The sequence below is a fragment of the Balearica regulorum genome, chromosome 1 (genome assembly GCF_011004875.1).
Source record: "Balearica regulorum gibbericeps isolate bBalReg1 chromosome 1, bBalReg1.pri, whole genome shotgun sequence".
Lineage (NCBI taxonomy): Eukaryota > Metazoa > Chordata > Aves > Gruiformes > Gruidae > Balearica > Balearica regulorum.
In genome coordinates this window covers 56,814,600-56,834,258 of record NC_046184.1, presented here as the reverse complement: position 1 = coordinate 56,834,258, position 19,659 = coordinate 56,814,600, and the positions used below count along the sequence as shown (strand labels likewise).

General features: G+C 46.9%; 1 protein-coding gene across 1 annotated transcript in view; it reads left to right on the top strand.

The window, feature by feature from the left end:
• The window catches only part of CACNA1I (calcium voltage-gated channel subunit alpha1 I), an 88,425-nt gene that overhangs the window by 17,442 nt on the left and 51,324 nt on the right, over nucleotides 1-19,659 (top strand). Inside the window, exons 3-4 of the mRNA XM_075752200.1 lie at nucleotides 999-1,096; nucleotides 17,531-17,690. Of these exons, the coding sequence (XP_075608315.1) occupies nucleotides 999-1,096; nucleotides 17,531-17,690 (258 nt within the window). The remainder of the gene's footprint in view (nucleotides 1-998; nucleotides 1,097-17,530; nucleotides 17,691-19,659) is intronic.

Genomic DNA, 19,659 nt, shown 5'->3' with positions numbered 1-19,659 from the left:
AGGGTCACCCCAAGGAAGCTGGTGACCACAGCCCATGTCTTCCCGGAGGCCTCATGCATCTATGTTCACTAAAACACGCAAAATGCTTTGAGATCCTCAGGTGGAAATTGCTGGCCAGGATAAATGGTTAGTATAATCCAGTTTCTCGCCGTGCTTTCCAAGAGGCAGGCAAGTTGCTGGACATTTGCCACACTGGGAGAGGAGTGGAGTGCTGGGCTAAGGGATGCTGGGCCAGGTCACTTTTTTTCACCTGCACCTGCTGCTCTTGCTACAAAGCCAGTGCGTTAGTCATAGCCATTTGCACTTTGAGGTTATTTAGAGAACGTGCTGTTGGGTTAGGAAAGCTAAGGTCTAGCATATGTCCTAAAATTAGGCTTTTCCCCTTTTGGTTGGTGTCAGAAAGGAGTGATTCACAGCTACAGGAGAAGCCTTCCCACCTAGCTGCAGTTACTGCTTTAAGTAGAGAGTTTTCTTTTGTGTGAGGTAAAACAGGTTAGCCAAAGCCACCTCCAGGGACATCATCCTGCACTGTGAGATGAGGGGAACATGGGGAGCACCCCACGGTGCTGCAGGTAATGCTCAACAGAACCGGCTATGCAGCCCTCCTCCTTCTGGCCTTGTGGGAAATGTCCACCCCGCGCGCACCCTCACCAGGAGCACACGCTCCTCGTTGGGGCGGCTTCTTGCAGCTCCTTTCCCTCCTGATGGTTGCAGCAGGTAAGTGTTACTGCAGGTCCTGGCCTGCGTCCTCACAGCATGCTCTCACCGCTCGCTGCCGTCCCATGGACAGGCTGTATTTTCTGCACAGAGGAGCTGTGAGCTCCAGTCTTGCTCCTGGAGGCTTCAGCTTTGCTCCCCAAAGACTCAGGCTTCGTTCCCATGACTTCCAGAAACCCTTCAATGAAGAAACGACAACTCTGTGACTCAAGCCAAGATTTCGGATTCTTTTAAACTTTCTCTTTCTCTCTTTCTCTGTCTCTCTCTCCCCTCTTCTGCAGGATGGTGGAGTACTCTCTGGATCTCCAAAACATTAACTTGTCTGCAATTCGTACTGTCCGTGTCCTGAGACCCCTGAAAGCTATCAACCGTGTGCCCAGTAAGTCATGCTTCCCTCTCACACCTGCTCAGCTTGGGTTGTGGGGAATACCTGATCAGTAAGGATGTCATTTGTGGTGGTGTTTTGCCGGCTGGGTTCAGGTGCAAACTGAGTGGAAGCTGCTGCACAGTGTGTGCAGGCTTTTCCCCATCATGGGGTCAAGAGGTGTCATTGGATGGGCAGGAAAACTACAGCATCCCAGCACACCTGCCCTGGTCATCCTTCATGCAGGGCCATGTTGATGGTTCAGGAGCTGAAGCTGAACAATGTGCAGTAACAGAAAGGGTTTTTTCTCGCTCTGACTGAAGAATGTCACAGGTTTGATAACATCTGCAACCTCAAAAAGGGATGCGTGTGAGGTCTGGAGAGGAGTGAGCTGGTGGAAGCAGGGAGAATTGGTTTGCTCAGGCTTTCACACGCTCTTCCAGATCCTCTCATCTGGAAAATTTTCACGCCATTACAGCTTAGGGGCGTGTAGCACTGGCTATTTTGTTTCTCCTCCTCACCCTGTGCTTTGTACTCCCTTTTTTGTGCCGACTGTCGCTGCTGCGAGCTGGTGTGTGTGTACGAGCCAGGCTGAGCGTCGCTGGGCATAGGGCTGCCGGGGCTGTGCGTGAGCCTGGATGTGTCAGCAGCCAAACTGCTGCTCGCCGGCGCCGTGCAGGTCTGACACACGTTCCCCAGCTCGGGTCTGCATACAAACCAGAGAGGTGCCGCAGCCCTGAGATATGAGCCACAGCCCCGGGCCGTGTGCCACAGCGCTGCTCCCACGTGCTCTGTACCGGTGGTCCCTCCACAGCCCTCGCCTCCTCCCTTCCCAGAGGATGGGGACAAGACTAGTCTCTTTGCTGTGCTTTGCAGCTTTTATTGGTGCTGAACTGTTTCTTTCCTCTTCTTTCTTTCCTCTGCCTCTCTTCTTTTTACTCAAGTCAGTGTTGTTCTTCCTGCAACCCTGGAGCAAGTAAGCAGGCATTGCCGTTGCTATTTAACTGCAGGAAACATTGATGGAGGTGGCTCAGGCTTTGCAGTGGCTGCGTCTGGGTGGATGGAAAGGAACTGGCAGGCTGGTTGCATGCTGTGGGGGTTAGGGGGTTGCAAGAGCACTGAACTTGGTCTGCTGTGTCACTCCGAATTTTCTGGCTATCCTCTGTGCAAAGGCAGCGGCTGCCACATGCAGCTCTGTGAGACTTTAGGTGTTTCTTCTACAAGTTTTTCTGTCTGGCAGAATGGCAGAAACTCTCTTTGCCTTTCCCTATAATCTCCCTAATCAGGCTGTCTGCAGTGGCTAAGACCTTGCCAGAGCTCTCCTAATCCTTCTAAAGCTCCAATGCTCCTTTTTGTTTTCCCTATCTGAGGAAGTCTGCATCATATGTTTTTTCCTTGTGCCAAAGTCTCTTTCACAATGCCACCTATTTCTTGAACGTGCTATGGAGGTGGATTTCAGGATCTCTGGCTCCATACAAAGCTCTTCTAGAAAGGGGCCTTGTCCCTCTTCCTGGGTGTATTTTTATCTCTGGGACAGAGGGCAGTGAAAGTTGTGTTGGAAGAACTGAGGCACAGTCCTATGTGCCCAACGTGGCATGAAGGTGCCAGGCAGGGGAGCAGCTGGTTTGGGCACAGAGCGCACACCCAGGCATATAACAGGTCCATCATGGGGTGATAAAGATGGGAGCCAAGAACAACCTTTTGGCTATCGACTGTCAGCAGAACAACTTCCCTAGCCTGCCTCCACCTCTCTGCCCCTTTTCCAGAGAGCTGGGAGCCAGCCACGGTCCTGGCTGTGGGCATGCGCTGTGGTGGGAGGGGGCAGCTCTTCTGCAAGGAGGGGGCCTGAAGGTCATGCATGGCAAGCTCACCCGTTCCATGATGTGTATGGCTGGCTGCGTGAGGGCAGCACCGTCCTCATGTTATGTGGCCCCCTTTCCTCCATGCTTCGTAAGGAGTCCCATGAGTCTGGGGTCAAAGAGCACTCTGAGGCTGATCACTGTTACCAGAGTAGGCTTCATCTTGGTGATGAGTAGGAACATCTTGAATGACATCCAATTGACTCCTGCGGATGTCTGCCATGTTAATTGCTGTACGCTGGTGGTCAGGAGCAAAGCTTGACTGACAAAAAGTTTTATTCCTATTTATCTGCTGGAATAGCCAGAGTTGCCCCCCCAGCGGCAGGAGCTGCCCCAGGAGGAGCAGTGTGAGTGACATCAGAACTGGCCCACCAGGGACCCGTTCTGTCCATGTGGAGGTACCAGGGATGCTTTCGATCATCTCACCTGACCTTTGTAGAGCACAGACCATTGAATTTCCCCTGACTGTACTGGCCGTGATGCTGTCTGTCTGCTCCTTTTATCAGTATAAAACTCTACCTGTATGAAATTGATGTGCTTTTAATTTCCACTCTGTGGTTAAACCTTTGTGTATCTTTCTTGCTACATAAATCTGTGGTTATATGCAGAGAACATTTTAGAAGAAAGACATCCTGCCATTAATTTAAAAAAAAAAGAGAGAGAGAGAAAGAAATAGTATTCCCTGGGAGAGGAAGCACCGACTTGAGGGTTGAAAACTAGAGAAGAGGCTGTAAACAAAGGCTTGTGATAAATTGGAATGAGCTGTGTTGGAAGAAGGTGCCTAGTGGGGTACAGCAAACATAATTAATGGGACCTTTGGCCACAAATCTTTTTTTAATGTCTTTTTAAAGTTCTTCATTACTGATCTGAAGCAAGAGAAAAGTCTATTAGTGAGATGTACTGATGATACCAAGCTGGAAGAGTTGCAGGTGCTAGCAAAGAAAGCGGGAAATAATACAGTAGGAGGTAGAGGGAGATTGAGGTCTCGGTGGGAGCATGAGATATTTGGGGAGGGGCGGGGGGGGTAACCCAAAGACAGATATTTGGCTGTGTTGAGGAGGCTGTGATGGGACAATGTGGCCCAGCGTTCACTGGTGACCATTTCAAAAGCTTCCATGTGGGCAACTGGATAGGGACTGATCTTCACAGAGGAGTCTGGCCGTGCGGACTGAATAATGGCAGTTTATTTTCAGGAGAATGGACAAAGTGATTAGGAACCTGAGTGATTACTGCATGAGGGGGAGAGTGTTGAAGTGGTGGTTTGTCTGGGGTGATTATTTAGCACCCAAAGAACAGTAACGCTCTAATAATCAGTCAGCATTTGAAAAGTCTGCATACTGAAGCGAGAAATTTCTGGAGAAATTTGAGAGAAATTTTGTACTACATGAAGCAAAAAAAGAAGCAATGCCAGAAAATTGGGGGGTAGGAAATTCAGAATGACTCTAAGGAAACAGTAGCAATGTGTTAGAGGAAAAAGTATCACCAGTTAAATAAATTAAATAAACTTGTTTTATATTCTTGGCAGGCGGGCAAGGCTGAAGTTTAAATGCCCAAATTGGATATGTCTAAATTCTGCTTGCCTGTGTTCATTCTTAACATGTTAGTGAAAGCCCTTCCTTACAGTGAGACTTGTGAGGCTTTGAAATAACGTCCCACAAGGAGCTGACAAATGCTATTTGTGCGTGCCATACTTATCTGTAGTGTAAAGGATGCATAGACTCTTCTACCTGAATCGTGACGGACAAAAAAAAGGACATCCACGGTAACCAAAAAAGGTGACAAACGTAAAGTTTGTTAAGGAAGCAGTTCTCCACCCACTTGTAATTAGGCTGTAAAACTTACTGCTATGGGAAGTCCTTCCAGCCCCAAATCAAGTAAGAGGCCCTGTGTAAGTAAAGTAAATAAAATGGGATTGTCCAAGGGATGAGAGCTCTTCTGGAGATACTTTTAGATTTCAAACCTCCTTGCTTCAGGGTCAGAGCTGATCTTTAGCTGCAGGTGATCAGCAATTGATTGCATGTCTTGCAATTCTCAGCAGGATGTGCTACTGACCATTTCAAATTTGACTTCTGGATGAAGAAGTTTGTGACTCTGACCCACCTGATCATTACTCCATTCGCATGCAATCTTTAAGTGCAGTAGAAAAAGCATGAAGCATCCTAGTTTTGTAATATGTATCATGCCTTTATTAGTATTCCTGCTTATCTCTTGCATTCCTGACTACAGCCCCAGCAATGCTGCCTTTTGGGGTTTTGTCTGAAAAATGCATGAAACAAAAAATTATAGATTGTTCTGGTCCTATTACCATGTGATTCAATTCCATGGCAGTGAGATGGTGTGACAAGCCCTGCGAGTCACCAAACAAGTGTAAAGAAGAAAAAAAACCCAAACCCTCCGGGTCTCTGTCAGAGGTAGTTGCTTTCTGCTCTGGGCATGTCTGTGTCCTGGGCTTGGGATGAAATTCCACATCCATTTATTGTTATTGTCCTTTTGTGACTGTGTGGCAGGTTGCTAGGTGCAACGTTGCTGTTTCTGCTAGCTCTTTCATCCCTTTTCGTGGCAAGGAACAAGGTTTGGAAGGGGGAGGCTGGTTTTGTTTTATTTCTGCCTGATTTTGAGCAGGGAGTCTGTGGTTGTTTCTCATCATCTGAATTTCTTTTGCTTCTGTTACTATGTTTTTTTGATATGGGAGCAGTAAATGTTTCTTCAGTTTATTCTTTCTTGTCGTGCTGGTCTTATGCAAAGAAGAGTCCTTGCATTGTGTTTGATGTCTTCCAGTTTCCACTTACAATTTAGTAACTGATTCATCATTTGGAAGCAGATTACTTCAGCTGAGCACACTGTACGGAAGTGAAGGAGTCTGTTGCAGAGTGTTGCATAGCAACTTTATTGAATAGAAAGTGTATACATGTGCTAATACTTGGTGTGTAAGTACAGTAATACTTATGTTGAGGTATAGGCATTAGAAATATAATACTATATTCTTATTACTAGCTGTGCAGGAAATAGAATTTCAGATTTGTGGAAAGTTCTGTTCTTCCTAAATTTGTTTTTTCTCAGTCAGAACAAGAATAAGTATTTCCCATCCATTTTAACATGGTTTTCTTCTGCCTAATTTTAGGTGGTTGGTTTGGCTTTTTGCTTTTTTTCCTATACTTTGTCATGACAAAGAAGTTTAAAACTCAAAAAACCTCAACCATGCCATTCTGGAAATGTTGAAATTAGAACATTTCAACTTTATAAAAATGCTCTCCTCTCTTGCTGTCCTCTTTTTCTTTTTGCTAAATGATGCTTCAATAACTATCACAACACTGAAGTGTTTCCTTTTTAATGAAATAGCGTTTTTGGTAAAAGTGCTGTGTAGGAAAATCTTGGTCTAGCTACATTTTTCTTTATTAATTATTGTTATTATAGTAGCTCCATGGGTCCAAATAGACTGGATTTCTCTACTTTTCTTCTACAGATCTCAGAGATACAAACCAAGGCTTGTTAGTTTAATCTTCCTTGTGTTTCAGACCAACAGGGTGAGACCCAGCGCGTGTCACCAGCAGACTCAGGAATACAACTGGCATTTCCTAACTCCTAGCCCTGCGTTCAGCTCAGTAGACCAAAGCAGCAATATAAAAAATAGTCCGAAACAGCTGAACCTTGGAATAGGAAAAGCAGATGTTTTGTATTTATATTGCCTGCTTTAAATCTGTATTCCACACTGAGCTATCTGTGTTTGGTGCTGTAACAGTGCCTAAGACAGAGTGGTCTGGCTATGAACCTTGCACTTGGCATGGGGGAAAACTGATGACATTTACTTCTCTAAACGTGTTTTTGAAGAACTAATTTCACTGATGAGCGTGTGTGAAATTAGCTGCTGACTGAGATATATTAGGCCATAAAACAGTCTCATTTACAGCTAGATCAGACAAAAAAGCAAGCGCATTTGATGCCCTAGCAGTTGGAAATGCAAAGGGATTATGAGATTCCTCTTCTAAGACCCCTCCCCTCACCCAGGGTCTTTGCTTCAGATGACTCAGTCTTTCTGAAAGAGGACTGTCACTTGTTTGTCCTCTTCCAGTGTTGATTCACTTTCAAAAATGTACTCTTCCATTTGACTTTTTTGGAAGTACATGGTTTTTTCCTCATGGGTTTATTTGTAAAGAGGTAACTGAAACTCAGGTGTTAGATTTTCTAAATATTTAAACTTAACCCACCCTTATTCTTCATATAAACTGCTCTGTAAATATTTATTATCACATCTCAGCGACACACAAGCCATACTTACTACCACGTGCAAATGTGTAAATACACAGATTTATCCACACATGGCCGCAGTCTTGAGCAGGTTGGTACAGGAACAAGAGTGATGTTCTCTTGCAGTATCCATACACAAAAGTTTAGAGGCCAAAAAGCCCTTTTCTTTCCCTAGTCAGGCTATGTGTGACTCAAATGTGTTCAGAGATGAAGCTGCCAGATTTCTGTAAGTTCTGTCCCAGGCAGGCGGGCAGTGAAAAGATGGAGAAAAGCCGAGGGGGGATGGACGTGACCAACGGGGTCAAGTTCAGTCTATATCCTCCCTTCCCAACCCAGTCTCCTAGCCAAGTGGAGCGAATCACTGAAGAGAGCAATGTGATTTATGCCCAGAGCAGGCCATTAAAGGATGCCTTTCCTCGGAGAAGCGGGGCAGATCAGTGATGGAAATGTAACTCGGAGCTGTACTTTCCTGTGTGTGCAGCTCTTTATCAAGCCAGTTGAGCCCTAAATCAGACAGGCGTCTTCAGGGAAAACGTTGCGAGGGGGAGCTGAGCAGCGTGAGGATCAATCGAGAGGAGAGACAGAGCGGGGCTCGAAGGAGACATGCACAGGAGGCGAGCGGCAGGGTTTGCCAGGCACAGCACGCAAAGGTGTGATGCACCTCTGTGTGTAGGATAATGCCGAGAAAAGGAGGAAAAAAAACCCCCAAAACCAAAACAAGGGCAAGGACTAGTATAAAGAAAGTCTATTCCCAGATAAATGTGCTGGACAGGTTTGCAAATCAATGCTTCTCTGGGGCTTTTTAACAAACTGTGACAGACCCACATCTTGTAGTGCTGGAGGAATTCTTCAGTCACTGAAGACAGGCTCCAATTTTGTTTACTTGTTGTCTTATCTCATTGCTGGTTTTCATGTGCGTTCCACAGTGTGCAATATATTGCCACGTGTTTAAATGGGTAATCAAAGTAAATTTGGGAGGAAAAACACAAAACAAAAAGAAAATTATATCCCTTAGAGTTAGTGTAGCATCATGGCAGGGACCTGGGGAACACTGAAGTGCAGGAAATGTAGACCTGGTAATGCCTTGTTTCATACTATAAATTGCTTAGTTCGTTTTTTTGCGGTCACAGATCATGGGAGAAAGTCATCTTTCCCTCTCTGAATTAGTCACTTCAATTTCACTGTTATTATAAAAAAATATTCAAAAGTCACAAATTGTGTGCTTGTAGGTTGTCAGATAGGATTAAAACCGTAAGATTTGAAAAACAAAAAAAATATCACAGATTATTTTTATTTTTCCTGTGGCTTTCAGACCTTTAGACCTGTGACTCAGACCTTGTAGTCGTCTTTTTTCCCCCCATAGTAGTGAGGAATAGAAACTTCTCTTTTTTTTCACTGTGATCCAAGATTGTCAAGTCATAGCAAGATTTCACACCTGAAGGTTTATGCCACACATCCCAAGACTCCCAATAAAAAAATCACAAGAGTTAGCAACAGCATTTTGGAGTGTGTGTTATTGGAAGTAAAGCAAGCCTGGAAAAAACAAAAAACAAAAAACCCAACCCAAAACCCAGTCATAAAGAGACCTTTGTTGGAATCTTTATTTCTCCCTTCTCCTTTAGGGGAACCTGCACAGCCAGAATTTAAAAAATGCTCAGCGCCTTGCAGCTCCCATTGTGACAATTCTGCTGCCTGATCAAACAAGCTCAGCCTCCAGTGTACACAGCACTCTCGAAAGCCCAGCCACGTATTTTGCTGCCTAAATGGGAGCTGAGCTATTTTGCAAAATCTGTCCCATGGGACCTATCAAGCAATGGATACCATGGAAATGTGAGCAATAATGACAGTGTATTATGGGGTGAAAGATAATGTCATATTACACTAATGCAAATTACACTTTGTGTGTGTGTGGGCAGGGCAATTTACAACCATAACCTTAAATTTCTTGATCTTTGTGTATTTCGGGCCCGATTCTCCTCTTCACACACGTTTCACCTAATGTCATGTCACTGCCTGCAGTAGAAAGAAATATGATTCATGCTAATGACAGCAAGAGGAAATTAGCTCCCTTAAATCTTAACCAGAAGTTGCATTAATGCTATTTTACATAATATTTTGCATTCTGTTCTACTTACACAGCACTAGAGATGTGTAAAGAACTTAAGGGTGTTTATAGAACAGAGGCAAGTGGCTTGCAGCCAGGGCACTGGCATTACCTTTTGTCCCCAGTGTTAGGTGACCCCTCCAATTCTGAAAGAAAAGGTGGCACTCTGTGTTTTTAATAGAGTTTTCACTGAAGGTGGATGCAGTCATCATGGCAGTGATAAATGGGGAAAAATTGAGATGATCAGTGAATGAACAACAGTAGCAGGTGGTAGTAGGTGTTGCTTATTAGATGTTCGGTATTAGAAAAAAGAACAGAATGACAGAAATCCGCCAGAGACACGTCTCTAAGAAATAATCTGACACCTGGCATCACTCTCCGAGACAAGGTTACTTAACAGCCCGAAGCTTGCAATGGTTAATGGGGCAAGAGAGTGAAGAAGGGGGTCCTGACTGAGACTTTTGCCTGTGCCCGTTTCTGCTTATGTCACAGATTATGTGGCTACCAACCCTGCTATGGCAGCACATACTGAACGTGAATGCCTGTGGTGGATGAGCTTTGTGCTGCTACCCGTGGACCTTAGCTGGGCTCGGAGCATCCCTAATAGGTTGCACAGAGCATCCCTAATAGGGTGCAGCCTGCTGCAGAGCTGAGGTGCCTCATTCTGTTTGGATCACAGCAAAGCACGGATTGAGGCACCTCTTTTTCCAGGGATGTCAGCATTTAGGTGTTGAGGTAAATGCTCTGAATTTTGCCCTCGTTCTTGAGGCCGCTGTAACTCTGGGGTCATGTCTGTAATTAGGTGGTCTCACCTCTGAGCTTGCTTCTTCAAAGCACCTGGCAGCTCCACCTGGCATGGCTCTGGTTTCTGGTCCTTCTGTAAGACTGGTGAGGCTCCAGCTCGTCAGGGAGGAATTATTTTGTGTGCTGGGTCTTGTGCTCCTTGAACAAAGCTGTGAAATATGAGAGCTTGGGACTGAGCTGACTCCACAGGGTCTGTTTAGACCACCTGCCTTCTGTGAAAGGCTTGGAAGGTGAGACTAGAGTCTGACCCTTCAAGCCACAGTTAATTTTTGACATTACTTATGATCTGGTGAGAAGATAATTTTCCCTGACCTTGGTGTGTGTTTATCTTAGCATTCTCCAAGACTTGTTTTGTTTTGTTTTGTTTTGTTTTGTTTTTTGAGGGGGTTGGTTGTGACATCTTGACATTCTCTAAAAATATCCTTTATAAAGAGATCTTCATTACCCTGTGATAGAAGCTGGGCCTCTTCCTCTGTAGGATTTACTGCTGGTATCCAGCAAAGAAATAACTACTTGTGATGTGAGCCAGGCCAGGACTCCATGGGACTTGTTGCTATATACCATGCCATAAGGAATTATAATTTTCAAGGTTGCTGATGCTTCTGTATGCTAAGTCTCACTAGGAGAGGCCTATTTCCTTGACGTGTGTATGACATTTGTTGGTCAGGTAGGAAGGCAAGCTCTGAGAGATTCAGACTATCGAGATTCAGCCCTGGCTGTGGCATCTGAGCCCCCTCCGGCAGTGTGCTGAGCATCGTGGCTACGCAGCGCCCACGCATTTGTGTTCTCACTTTCCCCCTCCAAGGAGAACAGCATATCTCAGGTTTCATTTGCACTCTCTTTTTGGTGGTTGTTTTAGCTGAGTGTGTGTTGGGGGGTGTTGTAAGTGCTGTATTTTTTTTTTCCTCTTTGTCCTTTTATTTTTGATGCTTCTGTTGCCCTGACCTGATCCATCTAAGGTGAGCATCTTGCTTTCAGGGTGAAAAGCAGTGAGGTCTGTGCTAGTCCCTGGCTCCCGAGGGACTTGTTTCTACAGCCTCGGAGCAAGCTTGAGAGAGCTCTTTCTATTACCTCAGTGCACTTTAAACAGACTCTGGAGAGCTCTGTTGTCCCAGCAGGGTGAAGCTCTGACCAACAGTTTTTTTCTGGAGCTTTAGTCTCTCTTTTGCCTACCTTGGACTTAAGCTGAGGAGCACTTTGAAGGTAAGGAGTGAGGACACTTAATGCTTGAACTTGATTCAGTATCCTAAGGGAAGTCACTGCCCCAAGGTGAGGTTTGATGTGCTCATGCTACTGAGAAAATGAGCAACAGCGTTTTGTAATGGCTGAAGCTTTATAAGTGCTGGAAATGTCATGCTTTGATATTTTCTGTGTCTGTGGTCCAGCTGAGGAGTGACAAAGATTTGGATAATTGGAGGTTAGGTCATCAACAGGCTGAGTGGGATGAGGTGTCTGAGCCAGTCAGAGATGCTAGAAAGCTTTGCGTGTCAGCAAGAGTGAGGTGGTGGTGAGGGACTGAGTGGTGCTCCTAAATTATGGATAACGCCAACAACCTGCAAGTGCAAAACCCCCAACCCTAAACGTGTCGTACAAATGCTCTGGGAACTTGACAGTGAGATCAGTGAAAAGACTTTGGTTTCCTCTGAACGAGGCCAGTGTTTCACATTTGTGTCTGGGGCAGGTTTTTCTTAGCAGCAGAGCTGGCTTAAGAGCTCTCACTACCAAGTACTGTCAGCTGGACCTGTTTTTTCACAGGGTTCATTTAATCTGGGTCAGGCCAGCCATCTGGACACACTTTCTCTTGCATTGGTACAAAGCAAGGGGTGACAGTCTGCAATGTGAATGAGGCTGGCTTTCAGCTTGAGGAGAAGGCATCTGGAGCTGCACACCGGCTGTTCTGACTGATCTCCTCTTGCTTACACACGTGTTTGCAGGAAAGGCCTCCATTAGGAGGAAGGCAGCAAAGCGAAAAAGATCTGGGTGGCAAGGAAAGCTGTGGGTTATAATAATGACGAACTTGGCAGTGCATCTACTGTTGCACACGCAGCTGATTGGTTTGTCTTCCCAGTATTTTGGCCCCGCGTTTTAGCTAATGTAAATGAATGCAATGTGTGAAATGACAGCTAAGCCTCAGATCAGGAAGAGATCAGTGAGGAGGGCCACAAGTTGGAGCACCAGCTTGCACTGTGCACACTGAGATTATTTTAACTACACTGAGATTATTTTAACTACAGGGCTTGGCCACAAAAGAAAAAAGGTGCAGCTCACCCTGTGTGCTCTCTGCACAAATACCATCTATATGCTGGAATGGTTCCTCAGTTCTGAAAATTCCCATAAAGAAACATGCACAGGAAAATCCTGCCAACCCTGCGCTAGCTGGGTGGACTGCCATGTGTCCTGGGGCAGGGGAGGAAGGAAAGAAGGCATGCTTGGACAAGCGGCCTGGCTGAGGGACAGAACGACGCTTCAGTCTCTGCACTCTGCAAAATGTCCTGCCAGCTACAGTCAGAAATGCTGATGGGGAAGAGATTTGCTTTTGCTCCAGTTAAAATGACAATTGGTGGTTTGGCCCATGGTGCAGATAAGATGGGTCCTGAGAATTATGTTCTCGTCTATCTGGTTTACTCTAAGCAAGGGAACAATTGCCTCAAACCACTATCTGCTTTAGTCTCTGCACACATTAGCTTTGTCCCTCACTTTAGAGCTGGGAAAGATTCAAAAGCCTCAGAGGTGGGTGAGATAGAAGAAACCCAAAAAGAACAGGGTTTCTACCCTTTCCCAAGCCAGTCCCCTGTTCAGATCACGGGGTGATTAGTGCTAGGGAGTGAATCAGCTCAGCTGTTGATCCTCACTCTTGGAAAGAGGCAGGCGGAGAGAAGGCAAAGTGACAGAGTGATGCCGAGCAGGAGCAGGAGGTGGTGAGCCTCTGCATGGCTGCACTGCATGGCTGGCTTCATCTGCCCGGAGCTCACCTCCTCCCCAGCCCTGCCCCGGCTGCTCACCGCCGCTGCCACGCTTTCCCTGGGGCTGGCATATGCCGGGCGAGTCTGCTTAGCTGTGGTGGTCAGGCTAATCAGGGTTGATGGCAAGTGTCTGGAGGGAGCTACAGTCACTGCAGCATCTGCAGAGTTTGTCAGGAAGGGCCGCTGGATGCTGCCGGGGCGAGGCAGAGGATTTGCTCTGCCCAAACCCAAGAGAGAGTTCAGTGACTTGCTTCGTCTTTTGGCTTTGCCCTGTGCTTCCCTCTGACAGCTCGCTCCCCGGCACTCCTCTCACCCTCCCGCCGCTTCTCATCCCTGCGATGTACTTCTCCCCTGACGTCCACTGCTGTGTTGGAGCAGTGAGCGCATCTCTCTCTTGTGCTCGTGGCTTTGTCCCGCAGGATACCCTACCAGGAGTAGCCCTGTCGGTAAGGTCCCATGGAGCACCCTTCCCCACCCCTTGCCCAAGGGCATGGGTGAGCTGCAGGGAAGCATTATCTGAGCATCATTTCATGAGAATCCTTCCTTGGATGCCTATGGCCAATGCCGTTTCATTTCCTCCTTTCCCCTGGTCTCCTCGTGAGGGCGAGTGGGGAAGAGAAAAGGCCTTTCAGAGCCCACACCTGGCACTCATGAATATTTCATGTTTCTAGCTTTTCTTCCCCTTGAAGAGCAAAACCTTTTCATATTTGATGCCCTGGGAGCCTGTTTGGTTGCTGAATGTTGTTTCATCAATGCTCTCCCTCCCTGCTTTTCCTCCAGACTGCCCAGCCCCTCTTCCTTTCTCTTCGAGAGGAACGTCTCCTTTTTTCAATGGCTGCTTCAGAAAAAGGTCATTGTCCCTTTCATATTCTTTCCTTGCTGTGAGCCAGTGTGGCTTCTGCTCTGCCAATGGTAAAGGACAAATGGGAAAGTGAGGAAAGGCAGCAGTGGGGAGGGAGGACGGGAGACGCGTGCACGTACACTGCAGAGCGGTGCAGAGGCAGAGAGGAGATGTAGGCACAGAGAGAGAAAAGTAAAGGGGTGAGGGGCAGGTGGAGGTGGTGGAAGATAGGAAGGTGGCAGCAGCAGGAATTTGTTGAAGAACTGGGTTTCCAGCACCTTCAAGAAGCTGTCATGCAAGATCCACTGGTATTGGTGTGGATGGGGGCTTGTCCAGTGAAGATCCCTTGGAAAAGAGAGGTGTCCCAGTTCTCCAAGGCAGGATGCTCTCAAAGTTGCATTGACAAATATGCTGCCACCCCTGCCTTGCCTTCTGCTTGTTTTCATTGCCCTGCAGCTGCTTTAGAGACCTTGTCATCTCAGCCACCAGGATCTGCAGTAAATCATCACCCTCCATCCTTATGCATTTCAGCCTTTCTCCCTCTTTCCCCCACATCTTCTGAGTGCTTGAGGCATCCGGAACTGCTTGCAACCTGCTCCCAGTCAGGCTGTGCAGACACTGAAATGCGCTGCTCTGTGGGTCCTGCCTGCGTGGGGCTCATGCCCTCCTGCCCATGAAAGCATTCAGATGCCTGGCGGTGAGGGTCCTTCCTTGGAGACCTGCAGCAGATGTCCTAGTGTGACTGCCAGACCAGCCCGTCCCTTCATGGGTCCAGGGGACTGTAAAGCCCCAGCCACAGACAGGCTTCTACCTTAAGACGGGATGGGGAGGCTGCGAGGGCTCCCACCCCCGCAAAGTGCCCATAGGGGCTGGCACAAGTGCAGGAGGGGAACTGCCAAAATGCCATAACAGAGGACAGGGCTCAGGGACTCCGGCATGAATATTGCAGGCAGCACAGCACAGGCAGCAGGGGAGGTGAACAACAGAGAGAACAAAGGTACTGAGCTTGTATTTACACTGTGCCTTTCATCCCATATGAAAGTAGTAGTTGAAGTACCTCCACTAACCGGGTGACTTCAGCAGAGGAGGTCCGTTTTGTTTCCTGATGGAAAACTGATGCCTCTGGTGAAAAAAAGGCTTCCCAGAGCAATTGCATTGTGGTTTGGGGCAGGAAGAAAAAGAAGCTTTGAACAGGGTGACTGGTGGTAGTTGGCCCATAGGAGAATTTCAATTGATGTTTGGATGGGTGTAGGTTCAGCGTTCTTGCTTTTGGAAGAACCAATCTCATATCCACAGTCAACATCAATTGGAACCCACCAATGCTGAAATTCTGAGAGATCTGACAAGATGCTAAGTGCTGGGGCCACCTGCCTGGCATGGGGCCACCTGTTAGTTCTTGGGCTATGGGTACCTCAGAGGGTCTAGCACGAGGGCAATCACTATGATCCTGGAGCTGTGGATAGCACAATCCTGTACTATCAGTAACCTCTCTGAGAGTCAGGATGGAGAATGTACGGGCAAGCAGGATGTTTTCAAGGAAAAGCAGGCAAGTTTTGCAAATCACTTGTCTTCTCTTGGAACATGGACAAACTTTCTGCAAATTGACCCAACAAGTGTGTTGTCTGTAAAATGGGGATGTGTGTTCTATCTGATCTGCATTTCAGCATAAGGGCAGTCTCATTCTTCCCATTACCTCTGCTCTGAGATGGAGCTAACATCAGTTGATCTGAAAAAACCTCACCCCCTCTTGCAGCGCTGCTGGCACAGCTTCCCGCGCCGCTTGGCTCTCCCTTATGTACTGACCAGGATAGTCTATGGGAACTACCGAGCTCGTGCCGTGAAGCAGTGTTAATGCTGGGAACACACTGCATTGCAGTGAGGGTGCGTGGCCTTAAAGCCCAAGTGTTGTGCAGAGCGTTGCTCCAGAGCCTGGCAGGTCGCAGGGACAGGCAGCGGGGCACTGTGGCTATGCTGTTGGGCTTTGTGCGGTGACAGATCAGAAAGCTATTGGTGACTCATGGCATGTCCGTGATCCCCTGCGAGCTGCTGGACCTGTGCCCCTGTACTGCTGAGTTACTGATGTACTGTCTAGAAACTGCCTTAACTGGTGACCAGTGATACAGCTGGGCAGCTGGGCAAGCAGGGCTTAGCTGCTGCTCCACAGCCTGGCCTTAGAGCTAATGCCATCATTTCTTGTCCTTTGTGATCCCATGTAGCCATCCTTAAGCATCTTCTTCCTACAGATGCAAATGTGTACCTGCAAATACCACTCTTGTCTCTCTCACCCTCATCTGTCCCTGAAACATTCTCTCCTGAGCTAAACCAGTCCAATGCCCCACACCAGGCACCCTTCTCCCTCTCCCTTCAGTGCGTGTGCACCCCACGCCTGCTTATGCCCCCCCCCACTTCCCTCCCCTCTCCATGGTGTGAGCTGCCTGGGGAACAGATAGAGCATAATGCACAGCATCATGCGGCTAATTACTTGACGCTGGGCACACAAAGGGGATTAACTTGTGCCTCAAAGGGCTGTCAGAGAATCCTAATCTTATCTTCCCCTCCTCTTTCCCCTTCCACTGCCATCTGAAGTAATGAACTGGTTATAAATACCTAATTAGCTAATTATTTGCTGGCCTATGTGGAACATCTTCAGTGAAGGAAGTCCCTGGGCCTCCCAGGGGACGGACATCCATGGAGGCAAGGAGAGGTGACTGCATGAAGTGTGCACGGGGGTAAAGGTGGTACAGTGATACCTGGAAGGATTTCTAGACTTTTGCCATCCCTGGAGAGCAGAGGAAAAGTCATTAGCTCCATGGAGAAACGAGCCTATCCTTACCCCTACTTGTGGCTGTGTGAGCTGAAGAGCCAGGGAGAAATAAAAACACGGACAAAATTCATTAGGTAATAAAAAAAGGCAGGGAGGTGTTTGGAAACATTTGCACTGGCTAGAGGTGCTGTCCTGACAGAATTTTGGGCTGTGCCTGCTACATGTGTGTTCCAGCCCTGTTGGGGAGGGAGGACTATGATTCTATGATTCTATGACTAGACGAGAGAGGAAAAATGTGGTGTCCATGACTGTTCCCTGATGAGACTGCCACCAAGACGACCAATTTACGCCAGTTGTTTGTATGTGCTGGAGAGGTTCATCCCACTAGGCAGGCTGGCCCTGGGATGTTGATGCAATTCTCACAGGTTGCAGCATTCAGTCTTCAAAGTGGGATGTCTGCGGCCGTTGAGCTGCCGTGCACCTTTTGGACAGAGTTTTCACTCCGTTGCCCTTCTGTGGGGAAGGGGGGAATATCAATGAGATAGCTGATGGTACCAAAAGTCTCATTCCCTTTTGTTCTCGCCACTGCAGATGAAGGTCTAGGGTTAAGAGATCACGGCATCCCAGCACTCTGCTGGCTGCCTGTCAGTAGAGGTTAGGACAAGAAAGGGCAATGATCATAAATCTAGCCTGGTTTGGGCAGTTATTAATTTCCAACATTCTGCTTTTATCTTCATGTGGCTTTTTTTTTTGTCCTAATTTTTCCTTTCCCTTTTCCTTTCTTCCTCCTTCTCCTCCTTTTCTCCCTTTCTCTCTCTCTGTCCCTCCATCCCACACTTGCTCCTTCCGGTTCTTTTCTTCCCTTGCAGGCATGCGCATCCTTGTGAACTTGCTCCTGGACACCTTGCCCATGCTGGGGAACGTTCTTCTTCTCTGCTTCTTTGTCTTCTTCATCTTCGGCATCATTGGGGTGCAGCTGTGGGCTGGGCTGCTCCGCAACCGCTGCTTCATGGAGGAGAACTTCACAATGTGAGTGCCTGGGAGACCATGTCTCCATCCTTTCTTCCAGGGACATTTCTCTTTCCCCTTCCCTGCTCTCTTGTCTTCTGCTGCCTGCCTCACAGTGTATGGCTTACTCCAAACGGCTGTTGGGTGATACCATATAGAGTGTTGGCCACGTCTTGAAGTGGAAAGGGAGGGAGGGCAAAGGCAGATGGTTTTAGTCTATCTTCACGGTCCATAGATGCCTGGCCTCATTTGGATTTGTCCAAGGCACAGGTTAGCATAGCTGCCTCCTCCAGCTGTGCCCAGGGATTCAAGATGCTGCTCCTGCTCCCAGAAAGAGTGGAAACTCTGAAACACCAGCCATGCTGTCTTTCTCCTGAACTTGCTCTCTCTTCAAAAAACAACAACTAGAGGAGTCTGTAAGCCATAGTGCTGCCTCATGCTTCCAGGGACATCTTTGGCACCTCCAAGGTGGAGCTGAGGTCACTGTTTGGACAGTAGTCCATTACCTCCGGAGGCTTTGGAGGGACATGGGGAAATTATTTGAAAAATTGAGGAGTAGAATCATGGGAGGGGATGGAGAGCTGTTGGGAGAGGTGTCCCACAGCTGGTTTAATAGAAGTGAGAGCATCTGAAAGCAAAGAATGGCTGCTTGAATGGGACAAAAACCATGAGGAAATGTGGGCACGGTTTTAGCAAAGAGAGCCTGGAACCACACAGGTATCTGAGGTTTATTCTGGGGAGGTCAGGGGCAATCTGCAGAGCACAGCTCTCCTCCTCCCTGTAGGCAGTGGGGTGGAAAAGCTCCTGCTTGCTGCAAATTCTCCGATTACCCTCCTGGGGAGCAGAACACCAGTTCCAGGGCACAGATCCTCCTGTTGACTTTCTGGCTTTAGCAGATCTCAGGCTTTAAAATGTCTTCTTAAAACTGTATACTAATCCCAGGCGTCCTATCAGTTTAGACTGCTTAAAAAAATACCTAAAGCCGTAGATCAGTTTAGACTGATTAAACAATTCTGAAGCTTTAGATCATCTCAAATTGGAAAAAAATAAGTGTGAAAATACAATCTGCAGAACAGCAGTGGGGATCGAGAGTGTAGGAGCTGCTTAAAGCAGCCATTTACTGTGATTATATATTCCTTGGGGAAAAACAAATGTTTAGGATGATTGTCCTTTATGTAAATCAGGGGTAGTACTACTTTAATGAGTGTAATTACATCCATGCAGAGTTGATGTAACTGAGAAGTGAATTGGGGCCACAGCCTGCAAAGTGGTGGATACTAGAAAATCTTCGGCTGACCATTACTAGAGAAATGAAGTCTGCAGGCACCCAGTTCACCAATGATGTGGATGTGTTACAACAGATCTTTGTGGTTTAGTCCCACTAAGTTTAGAATCAATGACTTCCTCTTTTTTTTTTCATCAACACCTGTCCTCTTCCAATGACACTTAGTGAAAAAGTCTGCGTTCATGCAACGTGAAAGCTGCGTATTGTAGCACTGCAAGGAATGCACCAGATAAAGTTTAATGGAAAATTTCAAATCTCCACCTTTCACTTTCCTGATCATTAGCTCATCTCCAGCTAGGCAAGCATAGATGATTTTAATTATTCATGCATTTGGAAGGTGCTTGCATTATTTGGAAAAAAACATGTGAACTTGTCATGAACCATTGCACCTATAATGCCAACTGTCAAGGAGGAGTCAAAGTTAAGGTTAAGTCAATTTTAACTTTGCATTTCCTGATTTTAAGGCTTAGCTGTGCAACCTTAATTATGCATGAATTGGATTTTTTTTTTAGAAGTACAGAAGGTTCACTGCCAAATGTTATAAAACATGTCTATCAACGGTTACATACATGAGCACATCACAGTAAAGCCTGATGAACTTCCTTAATATCACTGCATCTGATTTAGCTTTGATGCTAATGGGGAGAGTGATCAGAATGCAAATCTCTGCATTCCAGCTTTTCTTCCTCTGATGCAAGCAGATTG